This window comes from Heterocephalus glaber, unplaced genomic scaffold (genome assembly GCF_053883595.1).
Source record: "Heterocephalus glaber isolate CG9 unplaced genomic scaffold, H.glaber_assembly_v1.0 deba00001777, whole genome shotgun sequence".
NCBI classification, from domain to species: domain Eukaryota; kingdom Metazoa; phylum Chordata; class Mammalia; order Rodentia; family Bathyergidae; genus Heterocephalus; species Heterocephalus glaber.
In genome coordinates this window covers 42875-62331 of record NW_028258464.1, presented here as the reverse complement: position 1 = coordinate 62331, position 19457 = coordinate 42875, and the positions used below count along the sequence as shown (strand labels likewise).

General features: G+C 35.8%; 2 protein-coding genes across 5 annotated transcripts in view; one reads left to right on the top strand and one right to left on the bottom strand.

Annotated features, from left to right (window-relative positions):
* Positions 1-11587, top strand: part of LOC101719951 (glutaminase kidney isoform, mitochondrial) — a 49772-nt gene extending 38185 nt beyond the window's left edge. For 3 of the 4 annotated variants that reach the window (XM_087202641.1, XM_087202643.1, XM_087202644.1), the window contains 6 exons: positions 1152-1218; positions 2133-2183; positions 4893-5069; positions 6876-7007; positions 7922-8014; positions 9012-11587. In XM_087202641.1, coding sequence (XP_087058767.1) covers positions 1152-1218; positions 2133-2183; positions 4893-5069; positions 6876-7007; positions 7922-8014; positions 9012-9158 — 667 coding nt within the window. In that variant the 3' untranslated portion in view covers positions 9159-11587. Of the gene's footprint in view, positions 1-1151; positions 1219-2132; positions 2184-4892; positions 5070-6875; positions 7008-7921; positions 8015-8952 lie in introns of all 4 variants that reach the window. The other variant, XM_087202642.1, reaches the window with a different exon arrangement.
* A 3905-nt stretch (positions 11588-15492) lies between these two features.
* The window catches only part of LOC147821004 (glutaminase kidney isoform, mitochondrial-like), a 46819-nt gene continuing 42854 nt past the window's right edge, over positions 15493-19457 (bottom strand). The window contains exons 14-15 of the mRNA XM_087202640.1: positions 18203-18365; positions 15493-15549 (exon numbers count right to left, since the gene is read on the bottom strand). Of these exons, the coding sequence (XP_087058766.1) occupies positions 15493-15549; positions 18203-18365 (220 nt within the window). The remainder of the gene's footprint in view (positions 15550-18202; positions 18366-19457) is intronic.

Below are 19457 nucleotides of genomic sequence, written 5' to 3'. Positions count from 1 at the left end.
GGTTTTTGTTTTTAAGAGTGCAAGCCCTTTGTTTTATAGAGCAAGGATTGACTTAGCTTTTCTTTGAAGGGCCAGATGGTGAATATTTCAGGCTTGTGGGCCGCCTGGTCTCTGTTGGAACTGATTAGCTCTGCTCATCATCCTGAGTGTCCTTTCCAGAAAGTTTTCAGGAATCTTATCTCACCTTTTCTGTGCTTTCCATAAAATAAGTTTTGTATTTTATTGAGCTTATTCTGTCTCCTTGTCCCATCACCATCAGTTGCTTAAGAACTGGGTGGTGTTGAGTGTCCCACTCCCTTCCTATTATCTGGCACATAATAGATGGCCCACCAGACTGTATTGGATGAACTGAACTATGTGACCATGGCACTGATAATTGTGAGGCGTTAATCCTTTTATCTGTACTGTGTTAATATTTTTTAAAAAGCATGACAAGTTGACCTGACTCCACATCCCATATTGCTCTGACCATAAAAGTGTTAAAATACAGTTAGAATGGGCTGTGCACCTCATCAATGCAGAGCGACACCTCCCAGTCCTCGTGTGCGCAGACTCCTGTCTCCTGAATTCTGTCCACATCAGAGTCCTCCTTCTCCTGAACTGCTCTGTACTCCAAGGATCCCCGTGTCAGTTCTGTCATCCTCTCAGCAAGCCACACTTGAAGTTCTGTCTTCTTTACTTTCATAACTTTGTTCTTGCTGCATGGAACCTGCCTAGGTTCCCCTGAAATCCCTTCATCCAGTGAGTCCTCATGATCCATGTTGTGGGTCCCTCTCTCACTGAAGTTTCCATGGAGTTCCTGAGTTGGAATTAGCTGTTTAGTGTACTTCTGGGGAAGCCACAGGATTCTGTAAATTTTCAATGTATTTGAATGGTGAAATATTTGAGAATTTTAAAATTAGCTACTTTGTTCATAAAATGTGAGGTTAAAAAGGACCTGAATTCCTTTTACTCCTTTTACAGCTGAGAAAATTAATATTGGGAAAATTACCACTTAAATGACTTACCCAGGGGCACATAAATAGTCTGGTGACAGAATGGAGACTAGCGCTTATCACTCAGCATCAGTGTTCTTTATATTGCACTTTGCTATGCAAGTTAAACAACATCATCCTTCTACAGAGAGTAAATAGCAAATTTTTTTCTTCTAGGTTTCAGTCTGAAAGAGAAAGTGGAGATCGAAATTTTGCAATAGGATACTACTTGAAAGAAAAGAAGGTCTTTAAATTTTTGTTTCTATGTCGGACTATCCCGTGTTTAATAAAATATGATGGCATATACCGTGATACGTCGGATGTCAAACGGCTCCAAGCTTAAACGTTCCACCTCTCAAACAGTGAAGTTCGAAAAAAAAATCTCTGCATCATAACTTTGCTCGATGGTCGACTGAAAATCCGACTTGGGAAAACCTGCTTGGGTGGACAGTGAGTCAGGTGCGGCGTCCTGCCAGCAGCGCAGAGGGCCGGCCGACCTTTGAGTGAGCACCTCTCTCGCCCAGGCAACATACAGTGTTGTGTGATTTGGGCTTCACAACCAATGATTTGACTTTCTGTTGTTTCTTACAGAAAAAACATGTTCAGTTCTCAAACTTTTCAGTGTTTGAACATGAATTTGGAGCAGATTGAGTTTGACAACTGAGGTATCGCTAAGAACTCAACAGTGGCCTTTAAGTAACTAGTTGATACTATTTAAAATGCTGAAGTTTTTGCAAAGCTCTCTTGAGTCAGTGTTACCAGATTGTTAATGTTACAGTTAAATTGCTTTGCATTTAGTATCCAAATATTTGACTAGTTACATTAATGCAAATATGCTTCAGGTTTAGTGCTTTTTAAAAGAAATATAATGCCTGATTGTTATCGATTGCCCTTAATTTTTAAAATTTAAAGTGACTGATCCAATAATTTGATTTATGAATTATGAATCAGTGTATCATTTTCACTTAAATTAGTATGTGGAAATTCATATAATGTGATGTAATTTTACTTTATTTCGTATTTGTACTTTTTCATATATCACACTGTTGTAAATTAAAATGAAGCACTGTGTATGTTTTAATCTTAACATATTCATTTATTTGTGTACTTTTTTCCTGTGTGCCTATATTTTTTTAAATTGCTTTTGTATTTTTTCAGTGTTTTCCAGAAGGCACAGACATGGTGGGAATACTAGACTTCTATTTCCAGGTAATTTACTTTAATTGTATGAACTGTGTATATAACTAGGTGTGTCACATTTTGCAGAATGTAGATGTCTCTGAAATTTTGACTCTAGGTCACGAGAAAAACACATTTTCCATTGACTTAAAAAAATATCCTTTGAAATGCAGTTTTACGTCTCTGTCTCCTAAAAATTGATGCCTCAGAATAGAGTAGGAAAAAAATTTCTGACAATATAGGAAGTGATGTACAGTACCAGAAACACTCTTCTCCCAATCATAAACTGAACTGTTTTATATTTTGTGTGGAGGAAGCTCTTTATCAGTGTTTATATTCAGCCTTTGAAGTGTCGGTTTCTCAGCTCACTTGCTATCTTGTGTAATGTTTGTTACTGCTCTATCCTGGCTTAATGGTGCTAGGAAATAATTGCCTAGATCACACGGTGTGTTTTCTTCAGAGTCAGAGTAGTTCTTAGTATTAACCGTGAGCGGTAGGGCACCATGCACATGACCTGCATGGTACACACCTCCATTCAGTGTACCTTCCTGGGCACCACCAAGGGTTATCCCCATATTTTCGGTTGGGTTTATGGGTACAAACTTAATACCCTTGGTGCTATCCTGGCTTAATGGTGCTAGGAAATAATTGCCTAGATCACACGGTGTGTTTTCTTCAGAGTCAGAGTAGTTCTTAGTATTAACCGTGAGCGGTAGGGCACCATGCACATGACCTGCATGGTACACACCTCCATTCAGTGTACCTTCCTGGGCACCACCAAGGGTTATCCCCATATTTTCGGTTGGGTTTATGGGTACAAACTTAATACCCTTGGTGCCTCTGCTTGGGCTATAATACGAAGCTATACAGTGGGCTACATTATTTTTAATATTTAGTTCACCTCACTTTTGCCTCTCCTTACTTTTGAAGAGCTTTAATTTTAACCCCTTAGTAATCTTATAGAATGTACAGGAGAAGGTAATAATGAAGTAGATCATGATGCAAGTACTACATAGGCCACAGTTTGTCATCTGCCCAATGTGAAAAGCCATGGATTGAGAATCCAGGCTAGACTATGAATATAAAAGTTAAGATCTAGCCTGCCATTTATTATTTATTAGCCATGTGATCTAATTTTAGTTTTTGAGTCCAGTTTCATTAGCATTGGCCTCACTTAAATTGGTTTATTGTATTGAAAATAACTGAAGATGGTATGTGTGAAATTCCTTTGAAATGTATAGTCTTATATGAAATGTGTAGTTTTTATTCTTTTATCCAATAACATTTTTCCCTAGTCCATATAAGTTTTTTCCCCAAATTGGCTATTGTAGCCTAGATGCTGCTCATCTTCTGTGAAATGTCTTTTTTTTTTGGTACCAGGGATCAAACTCGGGACCTTGCGGTTTCGAGGCAGGCGCTGGAACCACTGAGCTAAATCCCCGGCCCCTTCTGTGAAATTTCTGTACTTTAGGACAAAAATCAAGAGACATTTTGGAGAAGGGCTACATCTAATCAAGTGACCATCCACCATGTTGTGAGGAGAGCATTGCTAAGTTGGCATTTGTCACATTTGGACAGTGTCACTCTGTGATAAAATTCCAATTACTCCTAAATGTGAATTTGAAACAGCCACTGAAATTTAAATCTTATTTCTTTTTGAAAGCTTTTCATGATTAAATCAGCCTTAAAAGCTTTTCCTTGCTATCACCCTGGGATAGTATAACAAGTAGATTATGTGGTTTTGGGGAAATAGAGAAGAGAATTTTTTTTCTTTTAGTATCTAGCAAAAGTGAAAGGTAATCAAAATTACACAAACTGTGTTGTAATTCACAGTAAGTTTTTTTCTGCTGTTTTCAAGCTCCTTTGTAGATCTTGTAGTGTGACTGAGGGAAGTTCACAGTTTGAGGGCCTAGTTTTCTCCCCTTCCTTCTTTTTTCCTCCCACTCCCCAATTTTGCCTACTCTTAATTAAAAATGAAACATGAAACAATTTATTATTTTAGTTTTATGGGTAAGTTTCAGTTTGGTATGATAAACTATTTCCATTAGTTTGATTAAATGCAAAAATTTTATCCTGGTATACCTGGGCTTTCTTTGTTTTCATTCAAAATGATCTATCCAGTCATAGTAAATATTGAATAAATATTAATAAAGGTCTGAAAGAACATATTTTGGCCTGATCAAGCATCTGAGGTAGAGCTTAGATCTTTTTCTTCCCCTTGCGTGTTATATAAATGTGGATGCCTAGTTTGTTGTGAGTGAAATGAAATGTCTGCCATTTTAGCATTTTTTCCCCCTAAGGTGGTAATTTCTCGTGTAGGTGATAATAATGATGCTGGTGCATGTTACTTTATTTGAAAAATAAATATGTCATGGCTTTTTTCTGCTGTGTTAAAAATAATTATGCTTATGTATTCCAAGAAAACATTAATATGTAAGCAAATTTGAATATCACATAAGGCAGTAACAAATCTTAGTACTTAGGGGCTGGCTCATGCTAGCCTAGTTCTCATTGAAACACTAAATAACTTAAAAATTAGGATAATTCCTAAAGGGGCAAAGAAGTTTGGTCTCCTAAAATCTTTGGAATGTCATCAAGTTACATTAAAATCATCCCTTTGAAAGAAATACCTCCGATCTGGGTGGAATGTCAGATAGAATAGATTACCTTAGAAGTTATCGGTAACATGAAAATCATATGAGCCCAGCATTTCAGAGTTGGCTGTTTCCTTTGCTTTAGCTGTGCTCCATCGAAGTGACTTGTGAATCAGCCAGTGTGATGGCTGCAACCCTGGCCAATGGTGGCTTTTGCCCAATCACTGGTGAAAGAGTCCTGAGTCCCGAAGCCGTTCGGAACACACTGAGTTTGATGCATTCCTGTGGCATGTATGATTTCTCAGGGCAGTTTGCTTTTCATGTAAGTGTTCACTAGTCTTAATTTTCTCTAACAAAAAACTAGTCTGGGCTGGTTCTTTTAAAAATACAGTATGAACTTTGCTTCGAAAACTGTATTAATTTTTGAAAGAGAGGCTTGTTTTAAGGTTAATTTGTTACAAAACTGTCCCAAATGTTCTTAAGAACTTGAAAGTTTAATTTATGTAGAAGATGTTCTTGAGGCACTCCAAGGTACAAGGTTAGTATAGACTGTGCTTTTACTCGTTAGTGTTCAGCATCACGGGGATCATACACTTGAGAGATTCCTACAGTTCAAAGAGAGGGCATAAATACAGTGTTTGCCATGTTTGGTTACAGCTATAGATGTTTTAAAGGACTGTAAAGTTTAGTTAAAACTTAAAAATCTACTTCTTCAAATTCTGTCACATTTATTTGCGGCTTGTCGAATGTACGATACAGGCCTCTCTCGTTTCATCCTGTCTCGGCATGTCATGGTGCCTTTTAGAAATTTTCGTGCATACTGAACTTGAAAAATAATTATGTATTCATGGCAAGTCTTGTTTCGTCTGTGTGCACACTTCTCCCACTTAACAGCACCATTGTTATATATAAAAAGCTAATGTTTTTCTGTTTTATTTAAAAACGCTAATATCATTAATTTAGTATCACTGCTGCATTTAATATTAACATTTAGCATTCACATTACCTGGATCATTTATAAATTATGATTGTTTTATTTTACAGTTTGTATGACTTGGGCCACATAAGACCATACATTGTGATTGGCATCTCTTTAATCTACAGCTCTCCCCTTAATCTAGTTTTCTTCTTTTTTATTGAAAACACTGTATCTTTTATACTGAATAATTTCTCACAGTTTAGAGTTTACTGATTACATCCATTTCTGTTGTCCTTTGTATTTTTCCTGTAAATTGTTAGATCCAAATCAGATGGGGTTTTTTTGTTGGCTTATTTTATTTAGTTTTGTGCAAGATCACCTCATTGGTTTACTTTTTTGTCAGGAAGTACTTTATAGCCAGGCTGAGTTGGCACAGGCCTGTCATCTCAGCACTTTGGAAAGCTGAGGCAGGAGGATTGCACATTTAAGCCCAGTCTGGGCAGTTTAGCAAAACCCTATCTCAAAATAAAAAATACAAGGGCTCAGATGCAGCTCAGTATGAAGGACCTGGGTTCAATCCCCACTACCCCCTCCCCCAGTGAAGAGAGAGAAGCACTTTATGCCTGCATGTTGGCAATGAACACCAACTACCCTGATGGTGCCTTTCATTGTAATTTACATTATGCCAAGTTTGCATAATGTAGACGTTCTTGAAACGCATTGATTTGAATGGCCATTTGTCTTACTCCTCAGAGCTTTCTGGGATAGTACCATATACTTAAAAAATCTTTTTTTTTTTTTTTGTACCGGGGATCGAACTCAGGTCCTTGCGGTTGCACAGCAGGCGGCAAAACCACTGAGCTAAATCCCTGGCCTAGAAAATCTTTTAAGAAGATACAATTTCTCATTGTTTCCTAGTTATAAATGTTTTTTGAAGATAACTATATAAAAGCAATACATGTAACTACTTCTTAGACTGTCTTTCAAAAATTTTTCTGCATTCTAATATATCCCAAACTGTTTTATAACCTGTCCTTTTTATTCACCATATTAAAAACATGTCCATAAATATTTACCTACATTTTTTTCCTGATACTGTCTTGTATGTGTTTACGTCATGGGTTTTTAGCCAGTTCCCTGATGATTGAGCATGGCAGCCTGTACTTCAGCATGTTCACATGAATCTCCATTTTACTGGGTTATTTCTAGGTTGGTCTTCCTGCGAAATCTGGAGTTGCCGGAGGCATTCTTTTAGTTGTCCCGAATGTCATGGGCATGATGTGCTGGTCTCCTCCTCTGGACAAGATGGGCAACAGTGTTAAAGGGATTCACTTCTGTCATGTAAGCGGCTTTTCTTAATGACACTGAAGACCATGGGCTGAGCCAGCCACTGATGGATTTGTTACCTGTTTTCCCTAGTTCATTGGCCTAGTACTCAGCCTGCCTGTGTGCCAGGTACTGAGTAGCCAAGGAAAAGCTCACAGAGGAGCTGCACATAGCGCCCATGTAATTATTCTCATGAAAAACTATATTTGGTCGATGTTTATGTATTATCATGGTTGCAATTAATTTGTTTTTTAAAACCCATAAGTAAGAAATTTAAAATCAAAACATATTTTAAGAATTATAGTTTAGTATGTCATCTTTAATATGAATAGTTTAGTATGTTCACTTGCTAACTACCTTTAAAAGTCTCAAGGAAACATGCAAATAAAATTAGAAACAAAATTTTTAAAAATTTGTTACTGCTGTTGATCAGTAATTTGTTGTCATCCAGTTTTTTGCTAGTATTCCAGTTACTGATTTTATTTACATTTATTACTTCAGAGAGTCTATACCGTACCATAATGTTTTCTGTAGACTTTCAATTAAAATTCTCATTTTTTTTTCAGTCTTTTCATATTTTACAAAAATTAGAGAATGACACTGGCTTGTACATAAAGTAGATTGTGATAGCTTGTAACCAGAATGCTTATATTTTATGATGCTTTATACTTACTTCATAGAAGGATTCTTGTGACTTCATGTGGCTTGTTATTGTAGACCCTGTTAGAAAGTGAAGGTGAGAGAATTCCAGCAGCTAAGCCCTAGGGTCATGCTAGTGAGAATGTTCTTTGTGAGCTTGATTAGCATGCATGGTGGTTTCTGTGAGGTAATAGTTAATCTGGGCAGTAATTAGCATAGTTTGTTAAAATGTGAGCACATAGCAACCGAATAGCTAATATTTTACATCTGTTCTCTATAACTTTTTACAGGATCTTGTTTCTTTGTGTAATTTCCATAACTATGATAATTTGAGACACTTTGCAAAAAAACTCGACCCTCGAAGAGAAGGTGGTGATCAAAGGGTAAGCCAGGTTCTTTCTTAGATTATTCTGTAGCACTCTTTTTAGAGAAAGTGAGATTTCCTTGTTTAAATAAGATTTGAGTTTATTAGTGGTCTCACGTTTTTGCCAGTCCTGAACCAAATATAAATAAACTGATACTTTAATCCCCGCTCACTAGTGCAAAGGTATGAAGTATTGTTTTTGTAAGGGCAGTGGCTGGTTTTTCTGCTGTTTTAAGCAAGAGTTAGAATTGATTCTGTTTAAAGAAGACTTTGGAAAGTGCTACATGTTATATTAAAAAGAAAGCCTCATTTTTACTCTTAATATTTGTAGTTATTATTTTTAATTGAAGTTTGTTAAACTTATTGCCTACTCTGTGGATGGATGACATATAAACGGGAAGGTATTACCATATTAATAAGAAACCTTAAGCCTCAAAAGAAGTTTTATGGGCCATTGAAGATTAAAATTTTTTTTTTAGAACCAGTGTTTAATGCAGTATTCCTCATATCCTTAAAATACTATTAGTACTATGTTTGGCTTCATATTCTTATACATACATTATATATATGGATATATATGTACATATGTATATATGTTTTTTTTTTTTTGGAGCTATTTTCACTGGACCAGGAACTTGTATTAAGAATGTTAATTCAGTTCCTTTGCATCCCACATGGAAAATGTTTATAGTAACATTCCCTGTTACACGTTGATGCACTTGTGAGTAGTGAATACTTTGATTACATACTGAGTGGATTTTTGTTAGTGCCAAACTAAATTTTTTTATGTTTGATCAATCAAAGTAACTTGTAACATGAGGATTACGCAAAGCCGACAGAGTAGAAACTGGTAGGCATCAGCGTTGAGTAATGTGGAGCGGAGCAAGATGCCAGGTGACAGTGGGTGAAAATGTTAACAGATTGTAATAACGTTCATTGACAAATACCATTTTGTAGCTTGGACCTATCTTCACTCAAGTGCACTAATAAATTATGTATGTTGCTTGAACAACTAGCATTCCTTTGGACCATTGGACTATGAAAGTCTCCAACAAGAACTTGCTTTAAAAGAGACAGTATGGAAAAAAGTGTCACCTGAGTCAAATGAGGACATCTCTACAACTGTAGTGTATAGAATGGAAAGTCTGGGAGAGAAAAGCTAAAGAAATGGGTCCTAGTTTCAGATGTTCTTCATTTAACCTTTCAAACATCTTGAGCTTTTTTGAAATATTTATTTGATTATTTTGTGTGTGTGTTCTGAACCGTGGTGCTGGAACCACAAAACTTTTTTTTCCTTGTAATCTTTGTATGAAGATAATAGACTTAAAATGGATTTGTTGGTATTTAAAAATTATATTTACAAGTAAACGAAGCAACTTTTCCTTATTTTTTAAAAATGCAAAAAGGAAAATTAAGAAAAATTTATTCATATAATTAAAACTTTAAGTATAGTCAGATAATCCATTGTCATTTCTTAGTTCTAAAAGTCACAAATTGAATTTATAAGTTTTGTTGCATTTTACTTTTTCACTTTTAAAACCAACATAATGGTGATAGTGACAATAGAAAGTACTTATGCTAAATGCATAACTAAAAAGAGGCAAAATGTAGTAGTACCTTGGTTCACAAAAGCTTTTGTTTGCAGACAGTTTGGTTCACAAACAAAATGCTTGACAGAATTTTGTTTTTGTTTGCGAACTGTCCACCAGATGACACGCAACTGTGGCTACCCTTATCACACAACAGGAACGTGGCCATCTTTGCTAAACTTGTGAACAGGTTCCACTGCAGTGAATTCCAAATTATTTAAAATAGCAGATTATAAAATCAGCTTGTTTACATGTATGTCATATTTAGTGGTAGAATGGCTTTAAATTTTAAAAAATTTATTTAAAATTTTATCAGACTTTTAAATAGATCTTCTTGCTTCTTCACGTTGCACCCCCAGTGGTCTGTTAGAGTTAACATGCACAGGAAAGTCTTAATATGACTGAAACATTCCAGCCAAAGAATTTCAGTGTGAGCTCATGACATGTCTCACTGTTACAAAGCTATAATGGTTAGTTACTCAGGAGAGACAAGGAGTGGCTTCAGTATGGATTTTATTTTCATATTACCCCCATAACTTTTTCTGTTATATTTAAGTGTGAATGGGAAATTTTGATTTTTAGCTTTTAATAATTTTATTACTTTAATAATTTCATAGATGCTAACAAATATTTCTTTTGTGATAAATTATAACAAAATTTGTTCTATTTGAGCTTATTAGAGAATTTAGGAAATGAGTTTAAGTGAGTAAAGTATCTGTTAGATCTGAATCCTTTTGCTGGGTTATAAAAATGAAATATTGAGAATCAAAACTTGTTTTTAAAAGGAGAACCATAGGTTCTGCATAGTGTGATTTCAAATAATTATGCACAGTCTTTTGAAAATGTCTTGGCAAAGTGATTGTAGAGTTTTGTGGGACCTATTCACACTTCTTCCATATATGCACTGCTCTGGTTGTGCCCTAGAGTAATGGTGTATGTGTGGTGGGGCACAGTCCGTAAAAGTAAATGCTGTGTAGCAGAGGAGACTTCAGTGAGTGTGTTAGATGCCAGTGCAAATACAGTTAAGGAAAATCTTACTCAGATGATGTCTGGAGTTTGAGGGCGATGCTGGGAAAGAAGTTCCAAACCTCCCAGAGATGCTGGTCAAATGCCTTCTGGGCTAACTTATGTAATCACTTTAAATACTTAAGCCATTAACCTTGAGAGGATTTTACCAAGGACTTTGTTTCCTTCAGTGCATCTGATCCTCAGGTGCATATCCCAACTGGCTGGTCTCAAGCCTTTGCAGCCTCTGCATCTGTGAGTGGTGTCACATTTGTGTTGGTTCCTTCAGGGCCATTGTGATTCACACACCTGAATGCTTATTGGAAAAAAAGGTCTTATTTTTTTCCACTGTACTCAAAGTTGTTATATTTTGCTATTTCATTCAGAGGTTGGTCTTTCTAAAGATTGTTTTCGCATTGTGTGCATATTTGTATAGATTTGAAAATTAGGTGGTTAATCTATAGCACTTCTATAACATTAAGGCTTAAACGCACACTTAGAAATGAAGTACAGTTATCCAAGCTACTGTGTTTAGAGAATGTTGTTAAGAACAAGCATCCAGGAATTTTTATAGGAAAGCATAAATGGGAGAAGAGGTAAAATATTGTGAATAGGCCCACAACAAAAAGATAAAACTTTGCCAGTTTTTAATTCCTTCAGTATTTCTAATACCTTTTCAAATAAAGTTATTGAAAAGTACCCAGTATTGTTGGTTTTGATGTTGTGTCCCATTACTGATTCTTGATATTCAAGCATTTACATGATAGCATGGGGTTTTTTTGTGTGTTTTTTTTTGTCATTAACATTTCATTTGAAATGCATATTCTTCCGAAAATACTTTGTTTTTAGCATAAATGTTGTGCATTTTATCTTACTGTTTGGATTGAAACATTTGTGTTGTTCAGCTTTCTTTCATTTGCTTTGTATATTTAATAATGTACCTTTATTTTCCAGCTTGCCTACTTTTTGTATTGTATAATAAATTTATTTTAAGCTGATTTCATTGTTTTTTTTTTTTTATAAAAGAAGTTCTGACGTTTTAAGTATGACAGTTGGTATTTTAACTTAGAAGTTAACCTTCATTAAGATACCTTGACAGTGTTTATTTTTCAGGCTGCCTCAAAGTCAAACTAGAAACACTCGAAAGGGATTCATTTATTTGATTTTTTTTTTTTTTTTTAACTGCAGTGTAGTGTTGGGTTTTTAGGGAGGAGATTGTTTCATACTGGTTGTACTAGAATTACTTAAATAAAGACTTTTCCAATTATTTTTGTTGTTTTTCCACTTGATAATTTTTTAAAGTCCTAGTTTTTTCTATTTTCTGAGGAAGAATATGATTAATGTTCTTCACTGTGTAATTCACTTTATTAGTTGTCTTAACAGTAGGAGAAGCATTGTTAAATTGAGTGGCATAGTAGTCCTTTAGAATAAAACTTTCTCAGTGGAATTTATCTTGAGTGGAATGACTAATACAGAAATTCACCTTCACTGCTTTTTTATGGGATTTAATTTTCAGAAGGAACTTGTATTTTTTTACTACAACATGGTCTTACCTTTCTGTATTTGGTCAGATCTGCCATTCACATTCTAGAGATTTCTCAAGTATACCAAGTTTTAAAACTTTGAAAGGGGAAAAACTAGTGTGTAGATTACTAAGGCATTTCAGCGTGATGTATCCTGTGTGTATGACGGTGTATGATCACTGAATTTTTTTTTAACCCATTGGGAGCAAGGAGAAAGATTTACGAGCTTGGCACTCTGACAGTGGCATTTTACAGATATGTGTGTAGAAAGAACTGCTAACACGTGCTGATGATTGGTGGTGGGTGTGTATTGCATATGGATGTGCTTGCATATTTATCTGGTCTATCTACTAAGTCTGCCCATGCTTTCCACATAGTATATTATATGCAGATGGTTCCAGGATTTGCCATAAAAGAACTTGAAAAAATGTTTGCTGTCCCAGAATATTATTTAAAAATTCTACTTAATTAAGCTTGATTTTGAAGATTAGTTGTTTCTATTATTGTTCCCTTTCCCATTCTTGCCATCAGGGTAAAAAGTAATGAGCAGGAAAAAATATGAGAAAAAGAAAAAACGGAAACAAAGTCTTTGTAAATAGGGAGGTGCGGAGGGGTGGAAGGGAGGCCAGGGGAATGGGGAAAAGATTAGAACCAAGATACATCATGTACAGGAACAAATTTCCAGTGGTGAATGTCATCATATTGTATACCTAAAATGTGCCAGTAAACTTAATGAATAAAAAGTCATGAGCAATACTGGGGAGCTCCCAAATAGAAAAGATAGGAACAGCTGATTGCATGTGACGTCTGACTTTAAAACATTTCCCAACATTTACTTTAAAGAAGAGTTGTGTCCAATTTAAAGCAAGTAATGTATTTCTCAGATTGAACAGCTTACTTTGTGGAACTTTTTCTCACAGTACTACAGATTGAACCCAGCACCTGTGCGCTGAGCCACATCCCCCAGAAACCCTTTTATTTTTCATCTTGAGACAAGGTCTGTCTGTGTTGCCCAGACTGGGCTCAGACTTTGAGTCCTCCTGCCTCAGCCTCCCAGAGTGATGGGATTATAGTGTATGTCACCAGCCTGGCTGTAGAATGGTTTTATTTAGTTCACCGTGCACAATTTGTAGTTTATGGAGTCTGCTTTACTATTAAATTGTAAGAATTTTTTTTTTCCTGGATATCTTTGAAGATGCCAGAATACATTTTTTTAAATTTATGATCAGTCTGTTTAGCATGTGATTTCTTCTCTTTATTCTCTGCTATTTTATATTAAATGCTGTACTTGCATTGTGTAATAAAACCAAAACTAGATGTTGAAGATGCAGTAAAAATGGAAGTTTATCACCATGTGTCATGGCCATGTACCCAGATTTTCATTTAGATTTATTCAGATTGGACTTTACCTTATTCAGTCTGTTCTCTGGCATGGAATCTCAGAGTGAAATTATATGTGAACATTCATTCAGGTATATCCAAGTTTAGGTGCTTTTCTTTTCTTATTTTTTTAATTTTTATTTTATTATTTTATTTATTGTTATTTTATTATAACACAGATAAAACACTTGTTTCTTGGGCCAGGGATTTAGCTCAGTGGCTCCACGCCTGCCTCCCAAGCCCAAAGTCCTGAGTTTGATCCCCAGTACCAGGGGGAAAAAACCCACTTATTTCGCTGAGAAATGAAGAAATTCAGTCAGATTGTGGCAGGTTCTTTTATTCCTTTCTCAGCCCAATAGTTTATTAATGTGAATATCATAAATTGCACAAGATTTGAAGAAATTTAGAAAACTACTATAAGGGTACCTGAAGCAAAATTGATGGTTCTTAGAAATCTTGTAATAGAAAAGGAAAAAAAACCATTCTACAGCCAGGCTGGGTGCCATACTATAATGGTATCTGGTATTTTTGTGTATATTATCCAATAGTAAGTTATACAACATTATTGAAAACTTGATGTTTGCTTAAATCATTAAAAAAAGTTATGATCTGGTCTTTGAGGAGCTCACACTGGGGGTAGCTCAGTGCTAGGGCTCATCCCTGGCTTGCTCACCCTGGGTCTCTGCCCAGCCTGCGAGGAGCCAGGGAGACAGAGCTCCTAGCAGAGCAGTTGAGCTGGTACCTCCTGCCACCAGCAGATCTTCCTTCTAAGACTGTTACCAACTTTTAATTCCAAAATCTTACTAATTGAAAGACATTTTTGTCGAAATTTTGTAGATCAGAACTCTATGGCAAAGGACAATTTTGAATACTAACTTTAAGCCAAATTTTAATATCTGACATGATTTTTCTAAGTAACAGTATTAAAAATAATAGTCTTTGGGGCCGGGGATTTAGCTCAGTGGTTTCGCTGCCTGCTGCTCAAGCACAAGGACCTGAGTTCAATCCCCGGAACCAAAAAAAAATAATAATAATCTTTGTTATTCTAGATGTTTACCTTGCTGAAGTGCTTTCAAACCTTATACCTCGGATTACCTATTTGGAAGGAAGAATTCTTGTCTGAGATAGTTTCTAAAATTCTTTTTTAACATTATATTTCTGGTGGGGTTTTTTTGTTTGTTTGTTTACATAAAGTCTCCTCTTCCCCAAATTTATACTTGAAATCTAAGCTGTAATTGAATTTGTATTCTGAAGCCGAAGGGTTTCTTTTAATTTGAAAACATAGTGGAGCCTTTCTGGATCTTTGATATACTTTGATTTATCATAATCTTGTATTTTTTTTTAAGCCCACAGAATGGAGCTCCCACTCCATCCCACTCTCTTTTCCAAGTTTCTTAGCATGTTTACAAATTTTTTTTCCTGTTTTTTGATTGGTTTGGTCTGTTATGTGTGTTTGGAGAGAATTCTGTTTACTTTTAGCAAGAAGTGTAGCTGGCAGTAATTAATATGACTATATTAAGGTATTTGGCAGACTGGCTGTACCTTCAGCATTTATTAAACTACTTAATTGTATTTTCTAATAAGCTCATATGCTGTAGTTAATAAAAACTAGTAAAGCTAGAAGTGAATGTTACAATTATACAGTGGTTCTAAAAATAAAACATTACCCAGGAACCTTTGAAAGAAAGTAAAGTGTAACATAAATGTGACACTAAAAATAATGCTGTAGAACTGGCTTTTTAAAAGATTCCTTTGGGGTAAAATACAGTCCTCCAAAAAAATGTATACATGCTTCAGGAAGAGAAAAACTTGTATAAATATTTTCATACTAAATTTATTGAGCCATCATGAGATTAATACCATTTACCTCTGGCCTCTTCCATTCCAAGAGGTTCTCCAAGTGGTGGCCATGAGCTTCCAGACATTTATTAGTATGGCGAACCACTCCTTGGGTAACCTTGGTCACAGAAATTGCTGCACATGCATTGTCAATTTCTTCTCTAAGGGCCAGCAGTGTAGCAGGTTTTCTGCGATAATACAACATCCTCTAGGGTCCCCTGTATGAAAGTAATACCATCCGTTGAAAAAACATACTATTTTTCTTTTCCTGAAGTGTGTATACATTTTTTTGGCAGACTCTATATATAAGTAAAAAGATTTTTGTTTTTGTTTTTGTTTTGGTCCCAGGGATTGAATTCGGGTCCTTGTGCTTGCAAGGCAGGGGGCAGAACCACTGAGCTAAATCCCCAGGCCCTAAGTAAAAAGATTTTTACATAAGCAAAACACTATTCAAGTTCTAAACATGTTGATTGAGGAAAAAAAATTATTCTCTGCATGTTGCATGCAGACACATGTAGAATGGCTTTAGCTACTTGCCTTTTATTCTAGACATCTAGATCCCTGAGTGGCCTCAGAGCAAAGTTTCTGGTTTATTCTATCTGTAGTATATATTGTCGTCAAGATCCCTGAGTGGGCTCAGAGCAAAGTTTCTGGTTGGTTTATTCTATCTGTAATATATATTGTCTTCAAGATCCCTGAGTGGCCTCAGAGCAAAGTTTCTGGTTGGTTTATTCTATCTGTAGTATATATTGTTTTCAAGATCCCTGAGTGGGCTCAGAGCAAAGTTTCTGTTTGGTTTATTCTACCTGTAGTATATATTGTCTTCAGTATTAATCTCTATTCCATAGTTGGGAATTTTTATTTTTTATTTATGAAGGAAAACAGTGTATTATGTTTGTTTCTGACATACATTAATTTTTTAAAGCCCTGTTATTTGTAAGATGCTGTTGCTCTTTAGAGTATTGGTTTCTGGACTAGGGTGGGAAGCTTAGAGGTAGCATAGATGAGGGTCTGGGTTCAATCCCCAGCACTTTTAAAAATTAGTTTCTTAATTCTCAAAATTTAAACTTGCCTGTTTAGCCCTCCTCCTTACAAGCTTATAGAAGGGAGAATCTCAACTTTCAAGAGACCCGCTCTTACTTATTATAAATTCTATCTGCTTTGATTATGTACAGGTTAAAGTGAGAATTATGCTGAAATAGTAACATCACTTTTACAAGTAAATACTAATTTGAACCATTCTGTAAAATCCAAGTTGAAATCTTGATCTTCAGTCTCTTAAATTTCTCTTTTGTCTTAGGTTAGAATTATTTTGGATGTGCCTTTCAAAGGGCTGATATATAAAGTATATTTTGTAGTGACAACATATAATTTAATTCTAGATCTTGCCTTTTATCCATTAAATGAGATTTACGTTATATAAAACTATGGTATAAATTATTAATTGAACTTCACCCAAGGCCTGGTGTTTGTTCTTTCTCCTAGTCACTCAAAGTTAAAGATCCTAATTAGAAAAACTTAAAATATATTCTCTTTAAGTATTGTACTTTTTCATCCTTTCATATCATCATTCATTTTTGGTAGAAAATAAGATAATTTTTTAAATTACATCAAAGTCAGTCATGAAATGGGTTTTCATTTCCAAATCTTCATGTTGTTCATATGTTCACTTTTAAATCTTTTTAATATTGTTGACATATGGCATTCTAGTTTTCCTTTTAAAAGATTTTTGAAAACACAGCATGAGCCAGTCGTGGCACATACCTGTAATCCCAGCTTTCTTGGAGGCTGAAGCAAGAGGATTGCAAGTTCAAACTCAGCCTGGGCACTCAAGATTGTCTCAAAATTAAAAAAAAAAAAAAAAAAAATCTGGGGTTGTAGCTCAGTGCCAAACGAAGGCCCTGGGTTCAATCCCCAGCACAGTAAGAAAAACACAGATGTAAAAGTGCAAAGTTCTTCAATGTAACAGCTTATTCTTTATTACATAGAGCCTTCAGTTTATGCATCTTGGGTCCAGATCTTTCCACACAACTTATAATTTAAATAAAGAAATTAACCAAATAACACTGTTTGAGATGAATGTTTGAACTGAGGTGAAAGAACATTTTCTACAGGATGAAATTTCATTGACATCTTGATGAAATTATAGGATAGTTGATTTTGTCAAAATTCTGTGGGAACTGATACTACAAACCCTCTAATGAGACCAGTAGAATGCTCCTGCCTCAGTATCTGTACCTGAAAAAGAAACTTCAGTGAATGGCCTGAGGGAAGAGGGGTTAGAGGCTGACTTTGTCTGTCTATGAAATGTTTCACCTGAAGCATCATATTTCAACAGAACTTAGAGCATTTTTTTTCCCCACTGGAAGGACAAAGAAGAAAAAAACAGTTGACTGTGTGTTTAGCAAAGCAATAAAACCTTCAGTTTTTTATCCAGTCTGCTGCGCAGTTTTATTTTCTGTCCCCATACATGTGTACCACAGAATCAGTATGGTTTCCTTGGTGTCTCTCACATGTCGGGTTTTGTCAAATAATTGTGTACTTAGTCATGTGTTACTACATTCACACTGTATTTGGGGACCCTTGGTAGATGGCCGCTGATCTGTTTGCATATTGTGTTTTAGCTTTGCAAAAAGTCTTTATTTAGTTTTCTTGAGACAAGGTCTCCCTATGAAGTCCAGGCTGACCTTGAACTCACTGTGTAGCCAGGCTAGCCTCAAACTCATAGTGATCCTCCTGCCTCAGCTTCCTGAGTGGGTGGGATTATAGATGTGTACCACTATGACTAGCTGCAAAAGTCTTATTGGGTGCCATTGTGAGGCATGGAATGTTTTTGTTAAAAACTACTCAGAAATAGATTAAAGCCTTTACCTTATCTTGTAGTCTTAGGACTTCCATGGTATCAATGAATGTCGTGGGTACTTTAGGATCTGGGAGGGCTCTGGGCTGTCCACTGTAATGTCTCATAGCCATGAACTTCCATGTCTGTTTCTGCCTTAAAAGTGCATGTAAATTCTGTTCTATTTCATAATACCTGTTGTAATATTTTTAAACTTCCTTACTGGCTGTATGAGTAATTTTCTTTCCCCAGTCTTTAGGTAAAATTGGTGACATGAAGCAGTACCATGTTTATCATACTCCTCATCCATACACAGTCACAGTTTCGAAATGACCATGTGTAACTCGAGTTGGCAGCAGTTGGAAGTGGGAAGAAATGTCCCATCTGCCTGATGGCTGTGGCAGAGAGCATGGGAGTCCAGGGTTCCTTTGTTGGGCCTTCCTAACGGGAAGCTAGCAGTGCTCAGACGAGAGCTAGCTGGACAGTGATGAGCCCTTAAAAGTGTAGGCCTAATCCAATCCCAGGCAGCCTGGGTTTGCTGAGTCCAGTGGCTCACCTTGGAAGATAACAGCGTTTTATAGATTTTCTCTGTTTCTTAGGCCAACAATTTTAGTGAACTGGAGAAATATGTATACATACAATACACTATCAGCAGAGTCCTGGTAATATCAGAATTTGAGTAGTGTGACTTCTAGGATTATTGGTAATAACTGACATTTATTGTGATTTACTTTGGGTCAACCACCACTGTCAAGCATGGTTTGAGAATTCTTTAGTCCTCATAAAAACTAAAGTAGGTAAATACTGTGAAATGGTATTTCTATATATTGTAATAGGTTGTGTACGTTACCTAAGGTCACAGCTTTTAGGAGTATAGAGTCAGGATCTATACACTGACTTTTTTTTGTTTGTATTAAATTCTTTTATTGGTACATTGTAGGTATACAACACAATTACATTTCTCATTGGGAATTGTACCTTTACATAATGCATCTTGGTTCTTATTTTTTCCCCATTCCTAGCCCTCCCTTCACGCCCTCCACCCTTCCCTATTTACAAAGACTTTATTTCCATTTTGTCCATTTCTCATCATTTTTTCCTTTCCCTTCTTTCCTTTCCCCTGTGCCTCCCACTACCCCTACCCCTTTGGACCTATTATTCCTATTTTACATTATTGATTATTCATTCTAATAATTGGTACATTTTAGGTATACAATATAATGACATTCATCATTGGAAATTTGCACCTTTACATAGTCTCTCTTGGTTCTTATTTTTCACCCTTGC